We start from the raw sequence: 27,728 nt of genomic DNA, 5'->3' as shown, positions 1-27,728 counted from the left end.
AAGCCCGGCAGGCGGTGGTTCGTACGGTGCGTGCTAAGGACTGAGGTGCTCGATACTTCGGTCACCGCAGCTTCTTGAACTTTGGCTTATCCCCCGGAAATCAGCCGTGGGTCTCCGCCTGGTACCGCGGCCAGGCTGTTTCCTGCGCGCCCTTTTTTTTCTTCCGCGCTGTAGTTCTGTAAGACACCGCTGCCGCCGCCGCTTCGGAAATCAGAAGGGGTGTGTTTCGGTCGTCCGTGTAGCTTCCTAACCGGCTAACCGCTTAGCCTGTGATGTCCCGCGTCTACATTGGTCGCTCCGGTGTTCCCGTTTGAATCCAGCCCTAATGTGACCGTTACCACGATGAGTTATTTTCTGCCTCGGACTGTTATTTCGAGTTTTACAAACTAACGACGGCGGTCGAATTTCCCCGTTTTCCTTTGCTCTCACTTGGCTCTCCGGCTAGCTGGCCATTTGACACATCGGGTTATCATTATTATTTTTTTTTGGATCGACGACGTCGATTGACTGAATTGTACAAAATGTCGGATAATCAGAGCTGGAATTCTTCTGGATCCGAGGAGGATCTAGAGACGGAGTCCGGTCAGCACTACAACGAGTTTAGCGGGATCCTTAGCAAGGTAAAGCGGATGCTGGGTCCTCGGGGCGAGGAAAGTGGACTGTGTCCGCAGGGCAGCCTGCCTGGACGTGAAAGTGTCCGGTTAATAAGTGACAGCTGCGGTTTGCCTCACTCCTATTGCCGGATGTCCGTTTTCACTGAGGCAGTCCATTACCACCGGATAACCAGCTAGCTGTTAGATGACCTATCTGATTAGTTAGAGCTGTCCAAGTTTGGAGCTAATCCTACCTTAATTCCGCTGTCAGGCTCTCTAGTTAACTGGTCCTTTCAGTATCTGTCGCAGGTTGCTCAAAAGGATTATTACCCAGACAAACAATTTGTTGTTATGTATAGAGGCACAGTGTAAACTTATTAACGGAGAATTAAATGTCTTTAATGATTCGCTAGGTAATACGATTAGGATTTCTGTATTTGCTTGATACTGAAAAGTTTTAGGTTATCAGAGGCTCGCAAGTCTTCATACTTAATTCTGGTGTACCTGAGCCCGGATTTACCAAATCAACTCCATAACTACACAAGGGATAACCAGAGAAACATTAAACTCATTTTTACCTCTGTAACGTGCAAATTTTAAACTTTGTTAAAAATATATATATACTTGTATAGTATGATTTGGGCCCACAGTTAACTGGTGAATTAGATTAGTCATAGTTTTGTTTGGATCAGATTCCTATTTTTGCATCTCCACCAAATTGAAATGATTTATTAATTTATAAATTCCAGTGCATGGTATGCACGGTATGCATGATGCTTTTTTTTCTTCTTCCTTCAGTGGACCAATTACATCCACGGGTGGCAGGACCGCTGGGTGGTGTTGAAGAACAACACACTGAGCTATTACAAATCGCAGGATGAGAGGGAGTACGGCTGCAGGGGCTCGCTGTGCCTGAGCAAGGCTGTAATCACGGTAAGGGCCTTGTTCTGCGAACCGGGGCAGAGGAGCCCCAGTTGGGGGGGGGGCTCTGATCACGGGGCCGCCTGGCCTCAATGTTAGTGTGCGGCCTCGTTCCCCTACGTCCTTTACTGGCAGGTGTGGGGGAATTGGCCAGTAAGGACACTGATATTCACAAGGTCATAGTAAGAAGTAAAGGATTATGTAATCTTTGAGTCTTCAGTGAGAGAAGAGATTGGCCTGGACCATAATCAATGGAGAAGTTGTTCCTGAGGTATTGCTGAAAGTTCTCCCACCTTTCCTTCCTCAGTATGCAACTCATTTAGAATGACGAAAAAAACCTGATTGCATCACTAGCTATTTAATCTGTACATTAATTACTCATAATGAAGAAGCACAAGACGTTTTTGGACATGATCTCCTTCACCCTTGATTAATTATAAAGAAGAGTTGTTTATGCCCGAGTGTTCTGATGAAGAGAATGACATCGCAACCTGCCTGTGCTGTTAATGACTAACACCCGCAAGAAGCGGCAGTTTCAACATTGACCCTTGCAAAACCTTGGCTTGGTTTGCACGGCTTGGCTGAGGAAGAAGCGTGGAAGCACGTGCTCTTGCTTCATGTTCAGAATCATTAATCACGAGCTTGTGGATGGATCGGCTAACGGCGCCTTTCCAGTGACGCATAGTGATGTCAGTTTGCATTACTCTTGTTTTTATTCAGTGCCTCAGGTTATTTTGTCCGGTATGGCCATTGTCCTTGTGTTTGGGACTCAGCCAATCGCAGCACTTCCCCTGTGTTTACATGCAAAACTATCGCAAGCCTATCTGATTCACACCCTTGTATTGACACGCTCCATTTTTTACACTGCGAGTCACAAGGCCCTATGCATCATGGCCAGCAGTGCATTAAGTACAAGATCAGAACCCCTGCGGCAGTGGACAGTGTTACGAATAAGGGCCTTTTATGAAACATAGAATGACCTGCCCTGGATAAGTATTTTTTTTTTACCTAGTTCAGTCTCCTGAAGTCTGACAATCCCATCTGAAGTCATTCTCTTACCTAATACAGCCATTTTGAAAATACTCTTACAGTCTAGCCAAGGCCTTCTTCCTTATGAAGAGCTAGTCAGTAACTACAATCTACAAATACAATTTTATGTTCGTTGGTCCTACAGGGTATTTGTGTATATTACTCTAATTAGGAGCAAGGCAACTCTGTGTAGTCAATAATATAAAAACTGTAAAGCTGTGGTTGAGTGCAGTGTGTAATATATCATGTTGCCTCAAGTAAATTTTAAGGGCTTTAATTTGAAAGCAGTCTTGGAGGATCTTGTAGAACTGGTACTGTCATGAAAGTTGTGTGTTGCACTGTACTGTCTGCACTGGAGTGTCAAAGAGCAAAATGATCAAGATGATTCCTTTGGATGGGACCTGGTTAAAATGGCTTAAAAACTTATTATTCTACAAAACAGACATTTGTAGCTCAAGTCACCATGAGTCTTTAGTGCTTTATAAAGAAGCTTGATGAAAATAGCCAGGCATTGTTTGAAACTTTTGAAAGTTTAGTGTTGACTTTTTGAATTAGATATTTATCACAGTGATTTATATGTTTTATAAATCAGCCTGAGGAGGAAAGCCAATTTCCTTTTGAGTTTAGTGGAGAACTATGAGGACTTTTATGTTTATGAGGACTTTTAGCCAAAGCAGCACATTAAACATGGAGCCTTACACGCTACAGCAAAGCTTTTTGTCATTACCACGTATTGGGCAGTAAAGTCTTAAAACACTTCGGCCCATGTTTTTTTTTTTGTGGTATATTATAATGGAAAAGGCCATTTTTTGAGCATAATTCTATTTTAAGCTTAAAAAGCCAGACAAAAGAGCATTAGCTTCATTCACATTCATACTGTCTTACGTTAAGTTAATAACTTTGTGTTAAGTTTATTGCGTTAATTTTAATTCCACATCAGAAAACATGCTTGACATTTTGACTTTTGATCATTCTCTTATACTTTCTTAAAACAGTAAAACGCTTTTTTGCACAGAGGCTCAATGTGCTGGGACAGCAGTGTGAACTTGTAGGTGCAGGGCTGGTTATTTTAATGTGTGTGCATTATCTGCTTGACGTGTACATTTGCTGTTGTACCACAACCATGGGTTTCTTAACTTACAGAAAAGAAAATTCTTCTTCCCTCCTGACATTCGTTTGTGGTTTTGTTGCACAACCTCTTTTGGGAAATTTAACCGTTTCATTAGTCTGAATGGCATGAGCATTTTGAAATGATTTTCATCTTAAACACAACAGGAAAGTTGACATGTTGGTTACTTTAACAGATTTCTGTGTTGGACTTGTGTGGAATTCAAGTGGTTCTTTATCACAGGATTGCACAGGGCAGTTACAGTGTCAGTTGATGGCATCTGGAGTATGTGCATGTTTGCATAAGAACCACTGATGTCTACAGATCCTCTGCAGTTCATTAGTACCAAGAAGGTGTTTTGTCTATTGATTGTGTCAATATTTGATGAAGCAAAGACTATTTGAAGCATTGCTTGCACATTTAGCCAACTCAATAGCAAGTCCTGTGTTGTGCTTAGGGCTGCATGATTCTGAAAAAATGTGAATTGAAATTCTTTTGCTTAGAATTATCGCGACTCTCTAACATTTTTTTTTCTTAAATTTAATGTACATAATATACAGCCATTTTTCGAATTCAGAACAAAATACCCCACCCCATGTTGTTACATCATTTGGCGCCAGTACCAGTTTTTACACTTTTGGTACGTTCTTGAAGTTTTTTTTCCGATCAATTATGCAGCTGTTGTTGTGCTTTCCCTGAAAGTTTGGGTATATTATTGTTTTGTAGGTTGGAAGGCAGTATGTATCTTGGTGGATCAGGACACAGACTTGTAACCTTGTGTTTCCCTTTTCTTGATCAGCTGTGGAAACAGACCCCTTTTGTCACAATGGGCTGTGTTTGCTCTTCGTATTTGCTAGCTTTGGTAACCTAAGACTGTAGCCAATCGCGTTTCGTGTGGAGAGTGTAAATGGGCACCAGGTCGTATCTCACGCAGTTGCTAAATGAGTCAGGTGTTACTGTTGGAAGGCAGATCTTGAAAGGATTTAACTTATCAGAGGATTTATACAACAGGATGAAGAACATGAACCACGCCTACTGAAACGTCGGGAGATTCTCTTTGGCGTTTTTTCCTGAAGTATCTGTGGTCCTCGCTGACATACAGGTGATCCTCCTGGCTACACATGTTGACCAGAGTGCCGGGTTGCCTTCACTGTGTCTTGGGGCTCTGTGCCAAAGACCTAATTTTAAGGTTTATTGACAAGGCGAGGCAAGACTCAGTAATGGCCTAGAGAGGTCTGGCATTAAGTATGATTTGCCAATAACAATGCAGGAGCTTTGGGGTTAGTGGGGGCTCAGCTTGAAATCTGCTTTGACTTTTGGCTTGAGATGAGCATCCTAGTATCTTCTCCTGGTTGTACCCTGTTTTGCAGCCCTTTGCTTCCCAGCATTTGCTCTGCATCACAGCCCTCCTGATTGGATGATTTCTGGGAAATCCTGATTGGATCACCCATTGCTCCAAATTCCTGAATGCATGTTAAGGTTTTCAGATGTCATACGCTCTTCATTAAGTTTCCCATAGGCTTCTAATACTGATGCTGATGATCCATTCTGGAGTCAGAGCTTGTATTGTCTGCATGGTTTTGCTTTGGAGGACAGGAGTCTCATTCCTACACTAGCAGGTCGTGTTCCCTGCCCTCTATGACATGTTAGGAGGAAGAGATTACGGCCTGGAGCATGTGCGTTATTGCACGTGGCAGGATGCATGTCTGCTTTTGCTCTGTGAGATCCCAGCTTCCTGTGGACAGATTATTGTAAAATTGGGAAATGCGTCCGTTGAAAGCCATTAGCATCAGAAAAGCTACTTCCAGCACTGAATATGGGCCATTCCATGGCAAATTGGTGCCTCCTCCAGTTTTAAAACCTGGTTATGGGCTATTGGCTTTCAACCCTGAAACGCATTTGTCCAGGGAGATTCTCGACGTGGTGTTAATTTTGCCATTTGCTTGAAAAGTTTGCCTTGTCACTTATGGGTGAATTCACCCCCCTTTTTGGCATGTGGTAATTGTGTTTCGGTATTTAGGGGACAGCTCTGATCACCGAAAGAGTTTGAGTCAGAAAAGTGAAGGATCTTTTTTTTCTTTTACTGGAATCCTCAGTTCTTTTCCCATACAATCAGACAGTCACTGTGAGCCCCACAGAGGTTCCTTGTCGTTTTTCTTGCTCTCTGTTTTGCATCTGCAGGGCTGTGCTCTTCAGTCGACCCGTGTGCTCTAACATTATCAGCCTCACCAGAAATGAGTTGCCTGTCCTGAGGCCTGCCCTCTCATGTTTCCATTACTGTATTCCCAGTGCCGTAATCATCCCTCTTGTTCGGTCCTTAGTAAGTGCTGTTGCCCGTGCCAGAATGTTTTAAGAGCCTGTAAAGCTATTTGTGTCTCTTCTGTGACCCCCCCCCCCCCCCACCCCACCCTCAAGAAAGTAAACACGAAGTGAAATGCTGATCACCGTTTCCATTTTCCCTTCCAAAGAAGAGAATTTGGTACTTGGTTGATTGCTTTTCCATTCTGTTAGGCATCACATGCTTCAAAGGCTTATTTTCCAGATACTGTGAAAGTTACAGCTGGTGGTTTCAATATCTGTGGTGTTTGTCAGGACTGTCACATGCTGTATCTGTTTTATCCCCTCTACTTATTATTTTTGTGGTATTTTATGTTCCCTTGCACAACGGCCTGCAGTATCATGTGCTGCGTTGGTCCAAAAGGTCTTGCGCATGATCTGAAATCTGACTTTGCCCTCTGACCCCCTGACATTTGATTACGTAGCAGAAAGATGGACTCTTTGCAAGTCAAGGTCTGTTTTTGTTTTGGCAGATTCTTTTCTTCATTCTACCTTGCAGCTATCATGACCATTTGTAATGCAGCTCAAGATCCCTACACATAAGAAGAAAAAAATATATTTTTTTAATTGGCTCTGCTGATAGTTGTACATCTTTGGATGAATTCCAGGGTGATTATGATGACAATGAAGTTGAGCAATTAAGATGTCGAAAGAACTGATGAAGTTTAATTACTGTTCTTATGGCCAGTCTCCTTGGGTGATTGTGCTCTTGTACTATGTCTTTTTAAGGCCCAGCTTGTCATGGAGTCCATTTCCAGACCCTAGTGAATGATATTAAAGCCGCTGACCGTTCCAGACTTTATAGGGTATGATAATTTGGAGGGAATGTAACATTTCGTAGCGCCGATGTCTCTGTCTGAACCCACCACCACCACCACTACCACCAGTATGTGCTTCTGCCTGTAGCACGTATGATTGCTTTCATGTTTGCATTCCTCTGTCACGTGGCTCACACGTTCAGCTTCGACCCTATAGCTTAATCTTCTGCTTTTTGAAGAGCCTTCCTTTTCTGGGCAAGCTGTTACGAAGCTCTCAGTGAGAACAGGTCTGTGCTGCTCTCTCTCACACACACACACACACACACACACACACACACACACACACACACACACACACACACACACACACACCTCAATCCCGTCAACCTTGCTTACAGAGGAGACCTCCACGCCTGCAGTACTGGATCCCCTGCCCCCCTCCCTGATTCCCGTACTCCCCCTCCCCCTACCCTTGGCCCGCGGCCATGAAAAAGAGCCCTGCCTCAAGTGCCAGAGGAAGGTGTGGAGCAAAGGCATCCGCACGTGCGGGGCGACTGCCAGCCAAGTGCTGCGTTTCATGGAGGGAGGGGGGGCATTTAAGTCCGGAATGTATCGTAAGAGATGAACGGAGAGCGGAGTCTGCTCACCGTTCTTGGCCATATTTAAATATAAGCCTTCTGAAGAACTGGGATTTTGATTTTCTCCTTGCAGAATACTGTTGAATTCTGTTTCTTTCTGTATAACTATGATTGAATTCTGTATGCAAGTGGCTGGATTAAGGAGTTGTCTTTCTTAGAGCTTATGGTTGTGGTGCTTTGACTTATAGACACGCAAAGGCCCATCATTGCGCTTCTCAGGATGCTTTTGGGACTGGTTTGCCACCGTAGATACATTCTCTTTCAGATGATGACTCGCGTGTTCTGATCTTGGACTGCTCAAATTTTCAAATGACTTGCCCCAACATTGAAGCAATGCCACTTAGTGGCAGCAAAAGGAGGGGTGAAGGCAGACATCTTTGTGAATGTTATAAGTCATAAAGTATTTAATGGAGTATATTGCTGCTTCACAGAAATGATGGATATGGATTAAGATCTGCACCTGATTTCGTTGTGAGGCAAATTGCCCCAAAAATGACGCCGCACTGTGTGGCAGCAAAGGAAGGAAAGGGCAGCTATAGAAGACACTTGATTTTGTGAACGCAGTAACTCTATTTAATGGATTTTTTTCAAACTTTGTGTATTCACTGTTTCTCCCTTGTTCTCTTCCCCCACCCACAGCCCCACGAGTTTGACGAGTGCCGACTGGACATCAGCGTCAATGACAGTGTGTGGTACCTGCGGGCACAAGACCCAGAGCACCGGTCCCAGTGGATCGAGTCCATCGAGCTGCACCGGGTAAGGCTCGTATGTGTCTTGTTGGCTCCAGGGTGGTGGGTACAGTTACCCAGACCGCGCCTGCAGAGCGAACCTATAGGACTCTTCCATGATCCTGAATTCTCCCGTTGTGTGACATTTTAGCAGCTGCTGTGCCAACCTCTTTTGGAGATGAACCTCAGCCGTGTGGCTGGCCGTGTCCCCCGCCCCCCGCCCCCCACCCCCCGCCCCGACACTGTAGTACTCTTGTTCCTTCTGCTTTCAATCTGCCGGGCTCATTGATGCGTGGGAGTTGCTGCAGTATCTCCATCATGTGGTTTCTGCAGTTACCGCTTGCTTCCTCTTTTAACAGTGCTGGGGGGGGTGGGGGTTTATCGTGTGCCGCCAATGGCACCACTGGGGGGGGCTCTTGGCGGTCTGCTGATCCTTGTTTTTGATGGTATCGGGACATCGGCATTGATAGTTGTACAAAACAGTTCCCCCCCCCCCTTGGGTCCAGCAGGACTTTGTCTGACCGCATTTTGGCCCTGGCCTGACCTCGTGCGCTGGACTGTGTGTGTGTAACATGGGCCACCAAAAGAGCCCGGCTGGATGCAGAGTGCCACTCTGTGCGGTCATTAGAGGTCGGAGCTGATGGCACGACTCCGACAGGATGTTTGGAATATCGTGCAATGGCGTGGAAATGAGACCCAATGCTGCTGTCACACTATCCAGCAGCTGTAGGGAAAGTGCTGCTGCCCCATGGGCATTTTGTAGGTCAGAGGTTAAGCGCCACCTCCTGTCTGGGGCAGGTAGCCTTGGCAGGAAGGATATGCTGGTTCAGGTGTCTGCTGTACTCTTGAGTGGAGCGCTTGACCCGATTATCCCAGGTAATATATCTGGCTGAGTAAGCGGCTACAATTAAAGTCCCTCAGGATTAAGTGGCCCAATAGAGCAGCTGGATATAGTGGCTTCCCAGCTTTCTGAGTTTAGCCCAGCGGGCCGGCGTGCGCCTCTGCTCCACGTGATGAGGTGGTCCCTGCTTCAACAGCTTGGTGAGATGTTTCCTCAGTGGAATGTTTGAGGTCATGACCTTCTGGGGTGTTTTAGCCATGCCCTTCTGGTTAGCACCAGGCTGTTTGCAGCCTCTTATGTATGTATTAACTGAGAAATGTACATACAACACATTTAAAATGTAATATCCCCTTTTGGGATGTGATTTGGTATAAATGGGCCCTATCACCTGCTCTCTTGCATCCTGGCTATGTACTGTGAGGAGCACTTGCTTAGCACGTTGCTGTGACGTGGAAACTTTCAGAGTTCAGCCCATGTTCAGCCATTATTATATTCCCCCTTTAAGGACTGTGGGTGTCAGGCAAGGTTTTGACATTATAGTCACAACTAGGAACTGGGTGCCAGGTTACCTATGTAAGCCTCTTTCTTTGAGGGCTGTCACCTTCCCTGCACCCCCCGCTGTGTTCTCCTGTGCCCTGGAATGCTGTGACCCCTCCCTCATTTCAGTGACACACCTTGATTCACTTCTTGCTGCATCCAGCCACTGTTCGGATACATTAGCAGGGCTGGGCATTGTTAAGTATTTTTCAATACCAGTACCAGAACAATACCTTGATTTCTATACCGGTTCCAGAATAATAATTTTTCGATACCAATATGTTTTAAAATCGGTTTCAACCACAACAAAAATACATTAAACATTACAACACAGATCTTTTATTTGAACAAGTTGTTGTGTTAGTTATTGGTTAGTTACTGAGAGGATCCATCCCGATCATAACAGGATACAGCCTTTTATTTATATTTTACTTGTACGATCTGCGATGTGTTTATAATTTATAGATAAAAATGGCTGGTAAATCGATCTTTCATTTTTCACAGGATAAAAAAACGATTTAGCGTTATCCTGCTAATAAGCGATGGCACGTTATGGAGACGCAAGCAAAAAGGTATTCATTCTTATTATTGAGGTACAAAAATAACTCCACCTGCTCTCTTTTTCTGCACTTCCGCATAACTTGTTATTATCCATGTTAGCGCCGGTGCTTGTGGTCAAGCAATCGGCAAGTTTCGGCGCTCCTCAGTAGTGCCTCCGAGGACCTGCAGTCGGACCGAGTCTTACTCTCTCACACACACACACACACACACACACACACACACACACACATGCATACACATACGCACTATTTCTTGCTCACTCCGGGTGTTTCAAGTGATATACGACGATGTGGTCAATCACTATATGGGGATAGGGGCATATTTGGGAATAAATGAGGGGCATATTTGCAAGTCACACTGGCGCGCTTAGTGCGACTACATTTTATAACTATCTCCAAAAATGGTCGCAAAATGCGACTAAATGGTCGCAGTCTGGAACCCTGTGGAGACGCAGTTTTGATTCCTTAAGCATTTATTCCTTCCGGCCTCCATATTTGTGTAACGTTACTAGAGCTGCACCGATCCAATATTCGGATCGGTATCTGTGCCGATCCAGACGTATTTGACGGATTGTGTATCGGCCATATATGTGACCTATCCACGTCCGTTACTTATTTAGTTTTTGGGAGTCTCTAAAAAGATAGCTCCTATTTCGTGTTAAACCTATTTGTACAATCAATTGCACGACAGCTCTTTTCCGTTTTTGTTGATGTGGGTTTTTGTGGCTTTTAAACTGAGCCATTTAAAACTGCCACTTTGTTTTTCTAGCACTCAGTAGGTTGAGCGCAGTGACTACAATCTGCTGTGATGTTACCTGCATACCCTTTGCAGTAGGAGAAGCGTAAAAACATCAGAGGGTGACGATCTGGAAGCATTTTATGCTTTAACAACAACTAGTAGTACAGCAATTTTCAGTATTTATAAAAACAAAGTTTTGAGAGGAGGAAGTAGCGTTTTGTGAAAAATCCCAGTCGTAACGAAGTGTAAGTAACGATGTTGCCAGTGAGAGAGAAATTGTGGGGCATTTTAAGCATTCACCACTTGCGTATCCTCGCTTGGAAGATATTCAAATTGAACTGCAAATGCCTCAAAAATACTTAAAACAAGATGTACAAACAAGATGGAACAGTATGTTATGTATGTTTCTGGTAGCCTAATTAATGATTTTTTGGCATACATTTTTTCATCTGTTTTTACTAGTTCAAAATTTTTTATATATAAAGTATAAATATAAGTATTTTCTATATTAAAATATTAAAGTAAAAACCTGTTGCATCGAAATCTGTATCTGTATCGGCAGTGTATATCAGAATCGGAACTGAAAAATGTGGATCGGCCAACCCTAAACGTTACCTTAATTACGTTAATAGCCAATCATCAGTGATTTTAGATCTTGAAACAAGTATGCTGCATGCTTATTAGCTTACAGACGCTGGGATTTACAGTTTGGGTATCGGAATTTGGCACCGAATCTCTTCATTCATGAGCGTTCTTCGAATACTCTGAGGGCTGCTTTGTTGTAGTGATTTTGTATTTGTCATTTGCACAAGTACAGGTACATTGGAATGTTTCATTTGGCATATCCCATCATGCTCTCCTTTGACACATCCACGCAAAAGCGAAGCTTGAGATCAGTGTGCAGGAACTGGCCATGTGGGGGATACTCAGCTGCAGCCCCTCCTATCCATGCCGCTGCGTAAGAAAGGCTTCAGCCTCCTCAGCTCTGCAGTTCTGTTTAGTCATTGTTGTCATGGCAGCTCGTGTTTGCGTTTGAAACATAGGCTGGGGTGCTGGGGGGGGGGGGGGGGATGCCGGAGATTATGCTGGGGTGAAGGCTGCGCCCCACCCTGCAGCTTTTCCCCTTGGTCTGGGAGCTGGGAAATCCCCAATCCACCACCACAAACGCAGAGGTGAGTAAAGCTTCAGGAAGCGATGACTCACCAGGCTTGCCGTATCCTCCTACTGACGGGTCATGACTCATGCTGCCTTTACCATGCTAATGAGGAAATACTCATCTGTGGGCGGTGCTCTCTGGTACCTTTAGGCCACACCCACCACCTGTCCTGCCTGTCTGCTTCTAGGCCCTTACCAACTGCTTGCTATGGAAGTCTGTGACACACACGCTGTTAGCTTTGAAATTCAAATGTTACCAAAGCTCCATTTAACTTTTTTTTTTTTTAAATTTAACCCTGATGTTGGCTATTCAGGAGAAACTCCTTGGGTTCTATACTGTGCTGTATAAAAAAAAAAACAATGGGACCTGAAGGGTGTTAGGATGAGTTTCCTGGGAAGGTTACTCCTGGTCTTTGACCGGCTGTAACCTCCCTGAGTCATGATGATGGAGGATTCCCATCTCAGCACTGCTCCCTAGTGGTGGAAAGGTAAACCTAACAACCTAAGCATCTGTGGTCAACCTAACAACCGCAGTTCTGAGGTGTCTGGTCTCTTGTGCTGTGAATTGCACCCATAAATCATTTATATTGCATTAGTTTCCTTTTACAGCAGCGCGGATCTGTTTTGGCTTTGAATGAAGCGCTGAATGAAAATGGGAATGGCAATGGAAGGTGTAAGCCTTATCTAAATTTCACACACAATGTGCTCAGTTTAGTTACTTTTTAGTAAGCCAAATTGTAGGTTTAATTCCTTCATAGTTTTTCTTTTTTTTTTCTTTCTTTTTTTTGATGAATTAAAGGTTTTTAAAGGGGCTTTTCTCCAACCCCTTGAATAAGTACATCTTTTCAAAAGAAATTCAGACCATTTTTATTTATTAGTATTTGTTTATTTTGATAGTTCCATTGCTTTTGTTTAGGAGTCCTTGTCATGGCTCAATGTACATGTATTATCAGTTCACATTTCAGGCGGCTAATTGGTTCTCGTTAACTGAGGGATACCTTCTGGTGAGCTTCTTATGCCCAGGTTGTTCTTGTGAGCTTCCTGCAGCGGAGTGAGCTGATGCCTTGTGCTGTCAGCAGCCTGTACCCTGTTAGCGCTGCGCTAATAAACTCAGGATGCTCGGCACAGAAGAGAAAGTATTTCCAGGAAGCTCCTGCAGGCTCATTTGTTTTTGTTTTGCTTGTCGGCCACATTTAGAAACTGACCACAGTATTGAAATTAGGTTGGCAGGAATCTCAGGTCGGAGATCGATGTTCTCCGAAATGGCTCTTTGCCCCCCGTGGGGGTGCGTGTTGCACTCTGAGCCATTACGGGCAGAGAAGGAGCCTCTGGACTTTGGGTCACCTCTTCCCGTCAGGCTGCCCGTCCCACCCCCACACTCACCCCGTTACTCAGAGAGATGCATCATCGGCGTTCTGCTGGGTGAAGGTCAACCAAACGTACACACCAGCAGGACATGTGCCTGAGCATTCGGACCCAATCTTAAAGTGTTTTTGTAATTGCTGCTTATGAAGTTTTTTTAAACTGTTGCTTATGTGATTATGATTCACCCCAAGGCACCAAAACTCGGCTGCAAATGTAAAATTAGCCGCAATAAATCGATGTCAATGCTGTTCACTCAGCTGACTGTCAGAACCCCCCACCCCCCGAACTCCAGTGTGCCTGTGGTTTGTGTCATTCTGCTTCATGTTGGTCCCTCTACCAGGCATGCTATAAGGGGGCAGGGGGATCTGGCACATATTTGGATTGGTCTGGTTGAGGACCCAATATAATATGCTTTCATGGGGCCCGAAATCTCTACCATCACCTAGAGCTGTGCAATAAATCAAATTTGAATCACGATTACAATTATGGCTTCCCATGATTATGAAAAAAATTATATTTGAGGAAAAACCATATTTGTTTGTATCTCATATTGAAATGATGCCCTACTTTGTCTTGCGCAATAAATCCAGATCGGTGCACTAATTTTTTGGCGCTGTGAAATAATCGTCAACTCCATATTGGTCACAAAAAAACGTGATTATGATTTTTGCCATAATCGAGCAGCTCTACAGTCACCCCTGCCTCTTCCTAGTTGATGGTATGATCCACACAGTCACAGGCTGTTACGATAAGACCCGGTGGCTGGGCTGTGGGCCAATGGTGATGTTTGTTTAGATAAGTTTTGTCTTATTTTATCATAAAACAATGTGTTCTTTTGGTGTGGGGTGTGGAAAATGGTAATGCCGCAAGCAGCGACACCGCTGCAGTTTGGAATGAACTTCTGTCTCCTGTCTGATGCACTTCAACCTTCTCATTGTTCATGGCTTCACGTGTACAGCTCAGACCAACATGTTTTCTAACATTTCTAATCTGTTTACTGCCATTAGTGCCTTGCCGAACGCATTGGGCGTAATTAAGTCTTATATTTACTCGATGGGATATTTATTCAAATTCTGTTTCAGTTCATTCTTTTGCCATCTAAGTTTCGATTCCTCCCAGCACTGACTGACCGCTGATTCTGTCCACCCTCTGTCCAGTAACTTACCTTATGTTTACACTGTGGGTGGCGAGAGCGTTGGCGTTCACTCCGGCCGCCCTGTCCGTGATGTTAGCGAATGCTGGGGACGCTCTCTGGTGTAATGGAGTAGGCGGGGACAAGGTTGTTCACAATGCCAGGTCTCGCAAACTTAAATTTGTAGCTTATCTTTTTACTGACTGCCGATAGGATATAATTTGTCAAAGCACATGTAATTATGTTAAGACAAACACAACCGCTATAAATAAGTAATGTTAGTTACTGACGATTCGCATTATTTTACATTCCATGGTGACAAAATAGTATGCGATTTCCTTTTTTTTTTCTTTTCTTTTTTTTCCATAAAAAAATATTATGCACATCAACTCATCTGGATCATCAATAATTTGAAAGATCTTGGTCTATGCCTCATATTTATATATATATATATATGTGTGTGTGTGTGTGTGTGTGTGTGTGTGTGTGTGTATATGAATGTGCGTTCAATAGATTAGATAATGGATATGAAAATGGAAGCTTATTATAACTGTTGTTTATATAGTTTTATATTGGGCTGTCTGGGACTTGAACTCTGTCCCTGACTATTTTGCTCCTTTTATTTACCTTGCTCCACGTCAGACATATTAATTAAGTGTATCAGACAAAACAATGAACCTCTTTATTGAAATTTTCACAATTTTATTTTCAGGGGCTATGATTAAAAAGCCCAAATGTTATAATACGGCAACCAATATAATGCACTACAGACTGAAACCTTTGCCCTTGAATAGAAAAGCATTAGCTTCGGTATATCTCAGTACTGAAAGACCTTTTTACTGTGTACATTTTACCATGTTGACATGGCATAAAAATGCATGTCTAAATGGGTTTTTTTCTAATGCATAGTTTTATGGCGCCTAAACATGAGTATTTTTTCCCATGTGTACAGGATAAAATGCCGTGTGGAGACTAATTCTGTCTCACTGTTTATGCCCTAACAGTGCTTGGGAACTGTTTGGTCGAAACAAAAGTTTACACACTTGTGTTCTGTGGATCTCTTTAGTGGAGCATCTCTACATTCCGATTGGTTGCCACTGAACTGCATCATAGCTCATTAGCATAAACTTGCCCAGGCTTCATCTTCATTTTGACGCTCTCGCCGCCTTATTTGTGCTGTGCCACTCTTTGCCTCTTGGTGACGCTCCCTTCAACAGAGAATGAATGACTTCCAGTGGCTTTGGCGCTCTCACCACTCCCGGTGTGAACGCACGGTTAGGCCTTGCTGGCAGTATTAGGTCCCTGTTGTGGTGTAACTCTGCACTCTGCTTAGACCGCTCCCCACATCACTGTCTACGCTGCACTCTGCTGGCTGCACTTTCCTCCCAAGTCTGCTTTCTCCTTCATGTGTTTCCCTTTCCTGTTATAGGCAGAGTCTGGCTACGGCTCGGAGTCCAGCCTCCGTCGCCACGGCTCCATGCTGTCCCTGACGTCAGCGGCCAGCAGCTACTCGGCCACCTCCGCTTCTTCCTTTAAGGTGAGGAGCATGTCCCCTGCCCAGCCACCGTGTGGCGCTCTCTCTGGAGGCTACCCATGATGCTGCTCCATGCCATGCCCCCTAAGCCAAACTAAGGTTGACCTTAGTCTGCTGTTTGAATGACTGTTTATTGATAACTGTGTTCTTGACTTCATTAAAATAGCTATGGATTTCCATCCTGACAGCAAATAAAAAAATTTTTTTAAAAAAGTTAAATTTAAAAAGAATTTTTTAAATTTTAATCAGTCTGCCTGGCCAATGAGCACAGGGTATTCCATTTTGCATCCTGATAGAAAGGTCATAGCCTGCGTGAGAAGTTAGCGGAGATGGAGACCTTCCGGGACATCCTGTGCAGACAGGTGGACACCCTGCAGAAGTACTTTGATGGCTGTGCAGACGCGGTCTCCAAAGACGAGCTGCAGAGGGATAAAGGTGAGCACTTCCTGTGACCCTGTAGTGCTGTCAAAATAGAAGTCCACACTTATATGTAAAGCCCTGCTGGTGACTTTTAATGTGAAGTAATGGGGCCAGCCTGCTATGCTGTATGGGATGATTAAAGATGAATTGCGCATGGGTTTTTGGGTGATTCCCCACATACACTATATTGCCGAAGTATTAGGACACTTGTCTTTAACCACACGTGAACTTTAATGACATCCCATTCTTAATATAGCCTTTAATATGGAGTTGGCCCACCCTTTGCAGCTGTAACAGCTTCAACTCTTCTGGTATGGCTGTCCATCCGGTTTGTGTTTATGGGAATTGTTGACCACTCTTCCTGGAGAGCATTTGTGAGGTCAGGTACCGATGTGGGATGGGAAGACCTGACTCGCACTATGAGCTCTAATTCATCCCAGAGGTGTTCTGTCGGGTTGAGGTCAGGGCTCTGTGTAGGCCAGTCAAGTTACTCCACACCAGACTCACTCATCCATGTCCTTATGGTCATGTTGGAACAGGAAGGGGCCATCCCCAAGCTGTCCCCACAAAGTTCGGAGCATGAAATTGTCCAAAATGGCTTTGAATGCTGCAGCACTAAGAGTTCCTTTCACTGGATCTAAGGGGCCAAGCCCAACCCCTGAAAAACAACCCCACACCATAATCCCCCCTCACCAAACTTTACACTTGGCACAATGCAGTCAGGCAAGTACCGTTCCCCTAGCAACTGCCAAACCCAGACCCATCCATCGGATTGTCAGACAGAGAAGCGTGATTCGTCACTCTAGAGAACACGTCTCCACTGCTCTAGAGTCCAGTGGCAACGTGCTTTACATCACTGCATCTGACGCTTTGCACTGCACTTGGTGATGTCAGGCTTGGATGCAGCTGCTTGGCCATGGAAACCCATTCCATGAAGTTCTCTATGCACTGTTCTTGAGCTAATTTCTACTGGTGTGAAAATCTGGTACCAGTGCAGAATGACATCATAACGCAAAGCGATGTGTCTTGTGCTAAATAAAAAAATGGCTATTATAGAATTTTATACGACTGGGCGACGTGTAATTAATATTGACATTGCATGTTATGCATTAACTACTATACGTTTTGCATTTCAGAGGTAGGTTATTAGCATGATCAGTCAACAATGAATACCAAAGGAATACCTCAGCTTTGGTGCTTCCTGGTGCTTGCTGGTGCTTCCTGGTGCTTCCTGGTGCTGCCACTGCACACTACTAGTCAAAAGTTTTTGTAGACACTGAGATTTTCTACATTTGCATGTTGTTACTCACTTAACATTTACTAAAAATGTACTCGATATTGTTTACTAACAAATACTTTCAGAGTATGTTCACCATTTGAGTACCTTTTATTAGCAAGAGAATGTCATATCTTTGATTCGACAAAGTAACCTCCTCTAGCAGTTATAACATCAGACAAATTTTGATGCATTCTTTCTACAAGGGACATTAATTATTGTTGTTTGAATTGGATGAAACCGTTGACTAGTGCATTTAAAGTTAAAGGACAGCCTAGAATTTGACTCTGCCATCACCACATGAGTTAATAGGATGTCAGACATGCACTGTTACATCCTAAGGACACTTGTTTTGTTTGACATATCATTTATAGTTGTTCATTCAACCTTCCAATTCTTAACAATAATAAAAAATCTACAGTTAATGAAATAAATGGAGAAGTAGCAAAAACCTGTGGTGAACAAAACCTTTTGCCTGGAGGTTACATTGAGCCGCCCCCCCACCCCACCATCACAACAGACAGCTCCTTCATCAGCACACAGAATCGTCCCTGTTGTTTCATTGCACTTGCCCCCCACACTTGCTTTCTTCCCGCCCCTGAAGAAGAAGCCGGGCTTTTGTCCTCAGTGACAATGCCACCCGGCGGATGATGACGGCCATTCTCGTGTGGCTGGCCCCGCCCACACGCATACAGAGCGCTCAGCCCAGTCCCCCCCTCTCGACCTGGGAGACGGAGCACTAACTGCTGCCATCCTTTCCAGTCGTGGAGGACGATGAGGACGACTTCCCCTCGATGCGCGTAGACGGCGAGTTCCTGCATGGCCATAACGGCGCCAAGGAAAAGCGTGAGTAGGGGCTGGGGGTCTTTAAATTAGTTGTTATTTATTTTTTTATTATCTTTGTCACTTTAAATAGAGCTGTAAGTATGATTTTCTGTAATTTATAACAGCTTGGGCTGTAACAAACCCGTAAATTGGGCTGGGCCGCGTTAAATTTGCGTTTGTAATAAATGTTGAGTAACGCAGAGGAGCAGTACATGGAAGGGCTGCTGTAGCCACTGGCTGTGGGATGTGCCTTCTGATGGAGGAGATGTATTCTCTTTGCTCCTTTTCCAGTGTTTCCAGTTCTGAGTTCCAAGGGGATAAATGGGATTGATTTCAAAGGAGAAGCGATTACATTCAAAGCCACCACTGCCGGCATCTTGGCCACCCTGTCGCACTGCATCGAGCTCATGGTGAAGAGGGAGGACAACTGGCAGAAGAGGCTGGACAAGGTACGGTACGGCACGCCTGCGTCTGCCCCGGTCCACCTCCAGTCACTGGCAGTATTTTCTGAAAGTTGCTTAACATGGGTAGCCTGATTCAAACATGCCAAGGATCCCCTCCTGTGGAGCTGAGGCATTGGTAGACAGCAGATCCCTGCTGGTTGTCTCTGGGTGGATCTGACTGAGGTGTTGGGAGATGGTGGATCCCTGCTAGATCTCCCTGGGTGGACCTGACTGAGACGTTGGGAGATGGTGGCTCCCTGTTGGATATCCCCATGTGGATCTGAATGAGGCATTAGTAGATGTTAGCTCCCCGCTGGATATCCTCAGGTGTCTCTTAGACTTAAGAAGTATTTCTTCTGTTCTCTTTCCTGGCAGACTGTTGTACTAGTGCTGCAGCTGCATCTTGTTGCTACGCTCGTTTTTCCGTTCCCAACCCTCCACCCGGAGGAGAGGAGATCTGCATTAAACTGCAGCCATCCTTCATGGTGCAGCCACTGAAGCAGCCTGTTTTCCGGCTCTGTGCGTTGGGCTGGTGGGACGCCTGGGCCGCCAGCTGGTTGGCTGTCTTTCTATTCCAGAAGTTTGGGGCTGCCTGAGACACTCCTGCCCCGGCAGGCTCTCCCGCAGGTTTCGACCGCACCCAGCTGCATTCCAGCAGCCGCTCCAGGGTGGATTCACCTCGCATCTCTTCCTTCCCCGGTTTGAGAGTGTGATACTTTGCCTTAATTAGGAAGGCAAAGGGTTCTGTCCCCAGCGCGTGATGCTGCTTATCTGCGTTTCCAGCATGTCGCCATTAAGCTGCATGAGCCGACCCAGTTAGTCCCCATCTGTTCATTGTGTCTCATTGCCTGGTTCACCCCCTTTATAGGGAGGGCCAGGGTGCGGCAGGGGTCTGAGGCAGCCCCCTGTTTCATGTACACATGATGCATTTTGTAGCTGAAGTAGCTGTTCCTTGGGGTTTCCATTTTTTTCCATAGTAAACATATTTCTGAAGCAGAATAGTTACTGACTTGTAATGTAAACCTTCATGAACTCTGAGGCCACATTAAAGCCCGAGGTTCATGTCCTGTCCCTGTTTCCTGGATCCTGATCTGCATGGATAGCTGGAGCGTCAGTAACCCTGCAGAATCTGTCTCCCTTGCTCCTGAAGGAAATGGAGAAGAGGAAAAGGGTTGAGGAAGCCTACAAGGTCACCCTGTCAGAGCTGAAGAAGAAATCTCACTTTGGGGGTCCTGACTACGAGGTATGGAGATTTATCGCGCTCTAATTTACCAGACTACCAATTTACCAGATGTCTAATTTCAGTGTCTTCAAGCGCCTGGGGTCCAACTCATTTAGCATCTCTTTTCTTGCAAACTTTCTTGTTTCTTACAGGAGGGTCCAAACTGCCTCATCAACGAAGAGGAGTTTTTTGATGCGGTGGAAGCTACCCTTGACAGACAGGACAAGATTGAAGAACAGGTGACTAGCAAATAGAAACCATGTGTCTGCATGAAATCTCTGGTTTGCTGGGGGGCTGGGAGGACTCTAAAATTAAGCTCATTGTCAGATCAGTCATGTGATGCTTAGATTAACTGTAATTGGGCTGGACCTCGATGAAGCCTTAAGGTTCGTTGTTTTGTTTGTGTTCTTCAGCATCATGCTTGCATTTTCTGCTATACATGGTTGGCTCCTGCTTATCCATGTAACACCGCTAACAAGTCACTTGTCTCTGCAGTCCCAGTCTGACAAAGCCAGGATACATAGGTCCAGTCCAGTGCTGCCTGCAGACATATACTCCACCATTGGCACCCACAGGTTCGCAGAGCAGGTGAGATGTCAGTGAACTCGCTGGCTTTCTGTAGACAATCATGTTTTAAGTGGGTCATCTCAAGACCAAAGCATTTGCTGGTATCCGGTGGACTTTGCACTTCAATGTGTGAAGTTACTTGTGGTCTTGGCAAAGACTGTCACTTGTGACCCTACTTAAGCGTGGTGGGTCTCGTTGCTGATTTTTGAGTGCAGCCAATGCTTGTAGCCCACGCTCATTTCTGAATATTTTCCGTGTTTCAGAAAGGAAGCCTGCACCATTGCTTACGAGATATTTGCTTCTCCTGTTCTTCATTTGTAAAAATTACATGAGGGTAAATGATTAGCTAATGTAATTCCTGAGGTGTATGTTAAGGTCAAATTTTGCAAGTACACAAAGCAAATGTCTCTCTGCTGGGTTTTAGCTTCCAATGGACAAGCAGAGAGTATGGGACTGCGTAATGTATGTCTTTTGTATTATGGAGGATGTTTTCGACTTTTTGTTTGGTTTTATTTTTCCGGCCACATTAGGGTTAGGAACGGGTGGACTTTTCTGCAAACCTAGCAGAAGGTTAAGCATATATGTAGGTGTTGACCTTTTTTGTATGTCGTAGGTGGAGGAGATGGTGCAGAACCATGTGACCTACTCCCTACAGGATGTGGGTGGGGATGCCAACTGGCAGCTGGTAGTTGAAGAGGGCGAGATGAAGGTGAGAGACCCTGGCCACTGCGTTTTTCCATCTTTACTGCTAACACGTTCTTTAGATAAGGCTAACACTTCCTGAATTTGCATCTTTATCATGGATATCGGAGCTATTCGTGCATTCCATTTGCCCTCGGAACTCAGATTCCGAGTCAGATTCCGAGTTTCGAAGCCGGAAGTGATGACATGCGCGCTCCCGTTTCTCGGAGATCCGAGAAATATCTCGGATAACGCAGAGGATCCCGAGTTCAGAATCGAAGATGGCTGTGCCCTTTATCAACAGAAGGGAAAGTTGTAGTCTTATACTGTTTAAGCACTACTTCTCATTTGTGGCTCATTAAATCGGTCGCACACACTATACCGTCCAACTTATCTGTGGACGTGTTGCTACGGAGTTTTATACGTGAAGCACCGCGCGTAATGTGTTATCAAGCGATATTGCTAACAATGGCTACCAATTAACCGGTCTAGAATTGGATTTCATGATTAGTCGGATTATTTGTCGGATTTAAGGTAGTTCGGGCTAATTGTAAGTGAACGAAGATAAAGGCCATTTAAACTGAGGTACCTTAAATCCGACAAGTTGTCCGGCTAAGCAAAAAATCTTGCTTTTTCCATATGAGTCCATGGTATTGCTACTTCTGTGGCAAATGGAACATATCCGATTCGGTTTTCCCGAGTTTTTAGCGGATGTGACGTAATATCGGAATCCGAAAATCGGATCCCGAGGCAAATGGAATGCAGCATAAGTTCTCCTTTGATGATTATATTGATACTTGTAATTACTTTGTCTGACACATGATGGCGCTCAAGACATGCTGTGAAGGTATCGGTCTGAAAAGAAAGCTGCATGCATCTTTAATTATGCTTTTTTTTTACCCACATGAAGCTCAGTCCCTATGGTTTTGGCCCATTTCAGGTGTACCGGAGAGAGGTGGAGGAGAACGGCATTGTTCTCGACCCGCTGAAAGCTACCCACTCGGTTAAAGGGGTGACGGGTCACGAGGTGTGCCACTACTTCTGGGACACCAATGTGCGGTATGACTGGGAAAGTAAGTCCATTTGCGGCGGCCCTCTTGTGTCCCGGTTCGGAGTGCACTTTAGGAAGACATACCCACTTCTCTCACTTCTCTCACTCATGTCCATGTCTTTCAGCTACCATTGAAAATTTTAACGTGGTGGAGACACTTTCTGACAGCGCCGTCATTGTCTATCAGACACACAAGGTACGGTATCTGCCTGTCTCAACATGTTTGTTCTGTGTGCTGGTGAAATACTGGGTTAAGACACTATTCAAAGAGTAGTACAGCAGGGTGATTAAATTGATATTGGTTTTGTTCCATGAGTATAGCTAGCTTTCAATGTTAAGAGTGGAATAGACAATGATTGTAATTTAGTTACATGGTGTCTGCATTTATTTGCACAGATTCCAATATTTATGATGTAAATTACTGTTATTATACCCTCGATGTTGTTGGAGTTTGGCCTGTTTGACGGGTGGCGTTTGCCTCGCAGAGGGTGTGGCCTGCATCCCAGAGGGATGTTCTCTACCTGTCAGCCATCCGCAAAATTATGGCCAGCAACGAGAGCGACCCGGAAACATGGCTGGTCTGCAACTTCTCAGTGGATCACAAGAACGCCCCGGTGAGCGGCACCTCATGGTCGGCCGCTACTGCCTTTCTGATAGGAATCCAGCGTTTATCACAACGCTTTTTGCCTTTTGAACTCCTGTTATCTGAATGGCTTCTTATCGCTGAGCCCTTGCATTATTGCCCCTCCCCACCATCTTCCAGCCCAACAGCAGGTGTGTTCGTGCCAAAATCAACATAGCAATGATCTGTCAGACTCTGGTCAGCCCACCAGAGGGAGACAAAGACATCAGCAGAGAGAACATCACATGTAAAATCACCTATGTGGCTAACGGTGAGCTTTCCGGAAGACCTGCCGCATTAGTGCTCATAGTCCCTGCAGTGCTGTATGCAGTGCTCACCAAAAGCCCTGGTCTTGTCTCCAGTGAACCCAGGAGGCTGGGCACCAGCATCTGTACTGAGAGCAGTGGCCAAGAGGGAGTACCCCAAGTTCCTCAAGCGTTTCACCTCCTACGTCCAGGAGAAGACTGCCTGCAAGCCCATCCTTTTCTAAGCCTTCCAGGTACTTCACCTGAAATCCAAGGTCTATTTAGGAGCCACACACAGGTCACTTTTAAACTTCTCGGTTCAGGCTTGTTGAAGTGTGCATGAGAGGAAAGCTTTCATTTTTGTATTTAGAGACATGAGCCATAAACAAGGAGTTCAGTGGTTTTTAAAGATAACGTTAAAGATAATGTTTTTGTTTATGTAATGGTGAGATTTTAACAAGCGATCTTGCGCTATGTGAAGTGTTGTTGAAGTGGAGCCGGGCCTGGGTTAACTTTAGCTTGTGTTGTCATTTTTTTATTTTTTTTTTTTTGCCTTATCAGATTTTGGTACCATAGACAGGGTGATACAGCACAGAATTTTGGGTGTGTGTTTCAGATTGAGATGTATTACATAGGGGAATGTTTGCAAATGTGCAGTCCCTCCAGGTAGGACAGTCTGGGGGTAGGAGAAAATTTGACCAGCCTGGTGTTGAGATAGACTTGTGCTAACCTGCTTGACTTTGTGTGAACAGGCCCACGAAGAAGCCCCCCCCCCCCCCCCCGACTCTGCCGTGGAGCGACAGACTGACTGCACATTCCCGAGCTGCCGGACCTCCAGCAGCAGAGGGCACTAGGCCTCCCAGCCCACCTCACCCCCTACACTCAGAGCCAAAGCTGCAGTGGGTGTGACTCCAACCTCCTTGCGGCTTCTGCCACTTCCTGTTTCGGCTCTGCAAAACCGTGGCAACACCAAAGCCTCCTGTCAGCCACATGTCACTGTGCAGCTGCACCATGTCACCTTTGTCTCTGTAAATATGTTCTTTTGGTGATTTTTTTTTTTCCCCTCGTCCTTTAAATTCTCTGTGAATAAGCCATGCTCTTGTAAATCTGTTTAATGCTGCTAATTTTTCTAAAAACAAAAAAACATCAAAAAGTGGATTGCTTTTGCTTTCTCTCCTCCTTTTTCCCTTGAAGTTTTACAACTGTGACGAACTTGAGGACTGTTAGTGACACCCGGTGTTCCTTTCCCCCGGTGAAGGCGATTTTTCTCAGTCTGATGGGGGAACGAGAACAATCATGTCTTTTTTTTTTTGTAGCTCAGCTGTTCATATTTCTGCCGTTTTAGTGTGCGTGTGTGCGTGCATGTTTGTGTGCGTGATAGAAATTTATTTCAAAAATAGAAGATGGGTTAAAGAACTTAAACATTGGTGATAGTGAATCTGAAAACTTGACAAATCAACAAACTTGAATGTAGCTTTACACGTATTGAGGGGAAACAACCGATCTGATTAAGCAACACAGCTGGTCATAGAACTGTGAGTTGCTTAGGATTTTAAGTGTGCTGTGAGGAACTGGGGCGGTCTTCTGACCACTGGATTAAAGTATGCATCCATTTACTGACCTTGTTTCCTTCACCAGTGTTTAATCTTTTGGGTGTTGTGGGTGTGGCTTCATCAGACGTTGGCCATAAGAAGTTATGCTTTCGTTTGTGTCCCTTTAGATCTGATGCACATGCCTTAGGGAAAAGAATACTGTGGCCATCCAATTCAGAAAGTGCCTCTGTCTTAATACTAAATTATAAGGGCATGTGATCTGCTTCTGGGTACTTCAAAGAAGATGTGTTTTTTTATTGTTTGTAATTCCTTCAGTGAAAAGCACATTCTGTCTTGATTTTTTTTTATATATATATATATATATATATATATATATATATATATATATATATATATATATATATATATATATATATATATATATATATATATATATATATATATATATAAAAAAATTACACACACACACACACGGGGGTGTGAGTTAACATTTCATTTCAAGTTTCCTTGCCCCACAGTTGTGACGTGAGTATCAGCCAAAGTGTGTCTTCATAGAGGACAGTCAGTGATAGGATTTCAACACCTTTGATCTCCCTCACTTGGGGAAATGTGTATTGAACAAGCCAGAGATTCTATTTAAATTCTGATTAATGAGTTCAGGCTTGATGATCTCCATTTCTCAGTAGTGAGGGCATTTATGGGGTTTAAGGGAGCCACGCATCCGTCTCTTGTTCATGGTTTGCACAGTGAAGTTTTTCCCAACTTCAGGTCATTATGTCGGTGGTGCTGGTGTCAATGACGGATGCTGTGAAACCTGAAATTTTGCAGATGTTTATGCATCGACCTCTAAGATGTCTTGGCCTCTGAATCACACATCTGTCAGAGATGTTTTTGGGAAGCTTGGATGCTAGATGCTAAATAGATGTCTTATTAAATTATTGATGCTGTTCAGTACCAAGACTTTGTTTCAGAAATATATTCATATTGAGATGTATATTAAATTTCCTAAAAAATCCTATGGGGAAAATATTTCATCATATTAGCTGGTTATTCATGTTCTCTTATTGAATATTTAAAGTTTTAAGAATAATAAAAAATTATGGACACTTTGTGTTGTGCTTAAAATGTTATTACATACCACAACATTTTCATGAGCATGAATGTACATTTTCTCTGATCTTTATGACCATTAACATAATATACCGTGCATACAGTGCACTGTAAAGAATGGATTAGGTAAGCATCATTTGTGATAGATATTGCTCCATTTGATACAGAACATAGAAGTGTTAAAGTTTTAGAATTAAAGTTTCATTCAGTGTGTATGTTGGTCTTTTTGTGGTCTTGAAGCATATTTATATGTGAGTGTTGAAGAGTAATCTGAATCAGTTCTGAGTTTTATAATAAAACTCTTAGAGAGCTGTAGTATAGCAGGTTTAAAAAAGCTTTTTAAGACCAAAAGTTACATGGGGAAGCCACATCCAGTTACGGCCCATCTGTTTGAATGTTACCTGGGTTTAATGGATGATGCCCAGCATTTCTCTTCCAGGAGCTGCATCTCTAAGGGTTAAGCTCCTTCCTGTACATGAATGAGTCTATTGCACCACTATGGCTTTTGTGCTGGTGAGATGTGATGCAGTGGAGCCTGATTGGCTGACCCACTCTCTGCCGACGGCAGCCCATGGTGATGTCATGTTGGGAGGGCCTCTTGATTGGGAGCACAGTATTCTCCTTCCAATCGTACCTAACACTGGGGCGGCACCTGTAAGGAGTGAAGGAGGGGCAGAAATAAAGATGACATCTTCAGTGTCATTTAGGTTCTTGGATTGAAAAGAATGTACTTTTGTTTTGCTTGTATTCCAGTTTAAACATTCCAGGAGATTTTCCACCTCAAATACTAAGTACAAGTTGAAATCTAAAATTTTTGGAGCTGTGGAAGCCAGCTTGTTTTTGAAGTGTGGTTTAATATGGTAGAGAAAGATAGATTAGATGGAGGCTAAGATCATTTCCACACCTTTCATAGAGATGTGGTATCACACTAACCAGAAAAAACACCCCACCTAAACATGTCATTATGAAGCCCAGCTAGGCTTTAGAAGATGCACAAATTTTATGTGACACGGACATTTAGGCCACGTGCCTCTATATAGGTGGGGAGCAAAGATTCCATTAAGTTTTTTCTTTGGATCATAGATTTTTGTGGGTTTTTCCACTGTCCCAGTAGTCAGTTTATTAAAGTCATAATGAATATGGATAACAGTCATTATTTTTTGTGGGTTTTAAACACCTAATCATTTTGTAAATCATGAAATTGAACAATTACATTTTCCATTATGTGTGGCTTATTTGTTGCTTTTGAGCAGGATAAGGGCTGTAATCTACAATCTGGAAACAAGAGCAAAGTTATGGGGAGACTCCAACAAATTCATTGATCTGGAGCAGTTTGCAGAGATGCATCCAGTAAGACTCTCAGTATGAACAGCTGCTATGCAGTAGACCACCCCCCTATTCAAATCTGGCCCTCAATTCCAAATCCAGGCCTTGTTTTCAAGTCTCCCAGGTAGTTAGCTCAATAATTTCTGGCTCTAATTGGCCAGAGGCTTCACAACTGACCCTCAGGTAAAGGAAAGCTCGGCCCTTGAGGACCGTGATTTGAATAGCCCTGCAATAGACCGTACTAGGGGTGGCACGGTTCACAAAACCCACGGTTCGGTTTGTATCACGGTTTTAGGGTCACGGTTTTCGGTTCTGTACGGTTCTTGTTATTTTTTCTTTTAATCTTTAACACTCCAGAAATGTACTTCAGCATATGATATATAGCTTAATTATCCACAATTTAGGATACAGT

The 27,728-nt window shown here is 44.1% G+C and overlaps 1 protein-coding gene across 1 annotated transcript; it reads left to right on the top strand.

Annotated features, from left to right (window-relative positions):
- On the top strand, positions 1–25,986 carry cert1 (ceramide transporter 1). Its single transcript, XM_023823294.2, has 17 exons — positions 1–620; positions 1,392–1,526; positions 8,024–8,140; positions 15,871–15,978; positions 16,272–16,410; positions 18,434–18,517; positions 18,788–18,945; positions 20,090–20,182; positions 20,314–20,400; positions 20,657–20,749; positions 21,342–21,437; positions 22,350–22,482; positions 22,586–22,656; positions 22,946–23,074; positions 23,224–23,353; positions 23,445–23,581; positions 24,080–25,986. Exons 1-16 carry the CDS (start codon positions 522–524, stop codon positions 23,570–23,572), a joined length of 1,800 nt encoding a protein of 599 aa, XP_023679062.1. The 5' UTR covers positions 1–521; the 3' UTR covers positions 23,573–23,581; positions 24,080–25,986.
- Positions 25,987–27,728: the final 1,742 nt, after the last annotated feature.

This window comes from Paramormyrops kingsleyae, chromosome 7 (genome assembly GCF_048594095.1).
Source record: "Paramormyrops kingsleyae isolate MSU_618 chromosome 7, PKINGS_0.4, whole genome shotgun sequence".
NCBI classification, from domain to species: Eukaryota; Metazoa; Chordata; class Actinopteri; order Osteoglossiformes; family Mormyridae; genus Paramormyrops; species Paramormyrops kingsleyae.
This window is presented reverse-complemented; position numbering and strand designations above follow the sequence as displayed.

Excerpts from the sequence above, each read along its gene's own strand:
- cert1 (XM_023823294.2), top strand. The coding sequence starts at position 522 with ATGTCGGATAATCAGAGCTGGAATTCTTCTGGATCCGAGGAGGATCTA. Across the intron at positions 21,438-22,349 it reads TTGAAGAGGGCGAGATGAAG|GTGTACCGGAGAGAGGTGGA; the intron begins GTGAGAGACCCT and ends GGCCCATTTCAG. Across the intron at positions 22,657-22,945 it reads TTGTCTATCAGACACACAAG|AGGGTGTGGCCTGCATCCCA; the intron begins GTACGGTATCTG and ends TTTGCCTCGCAG.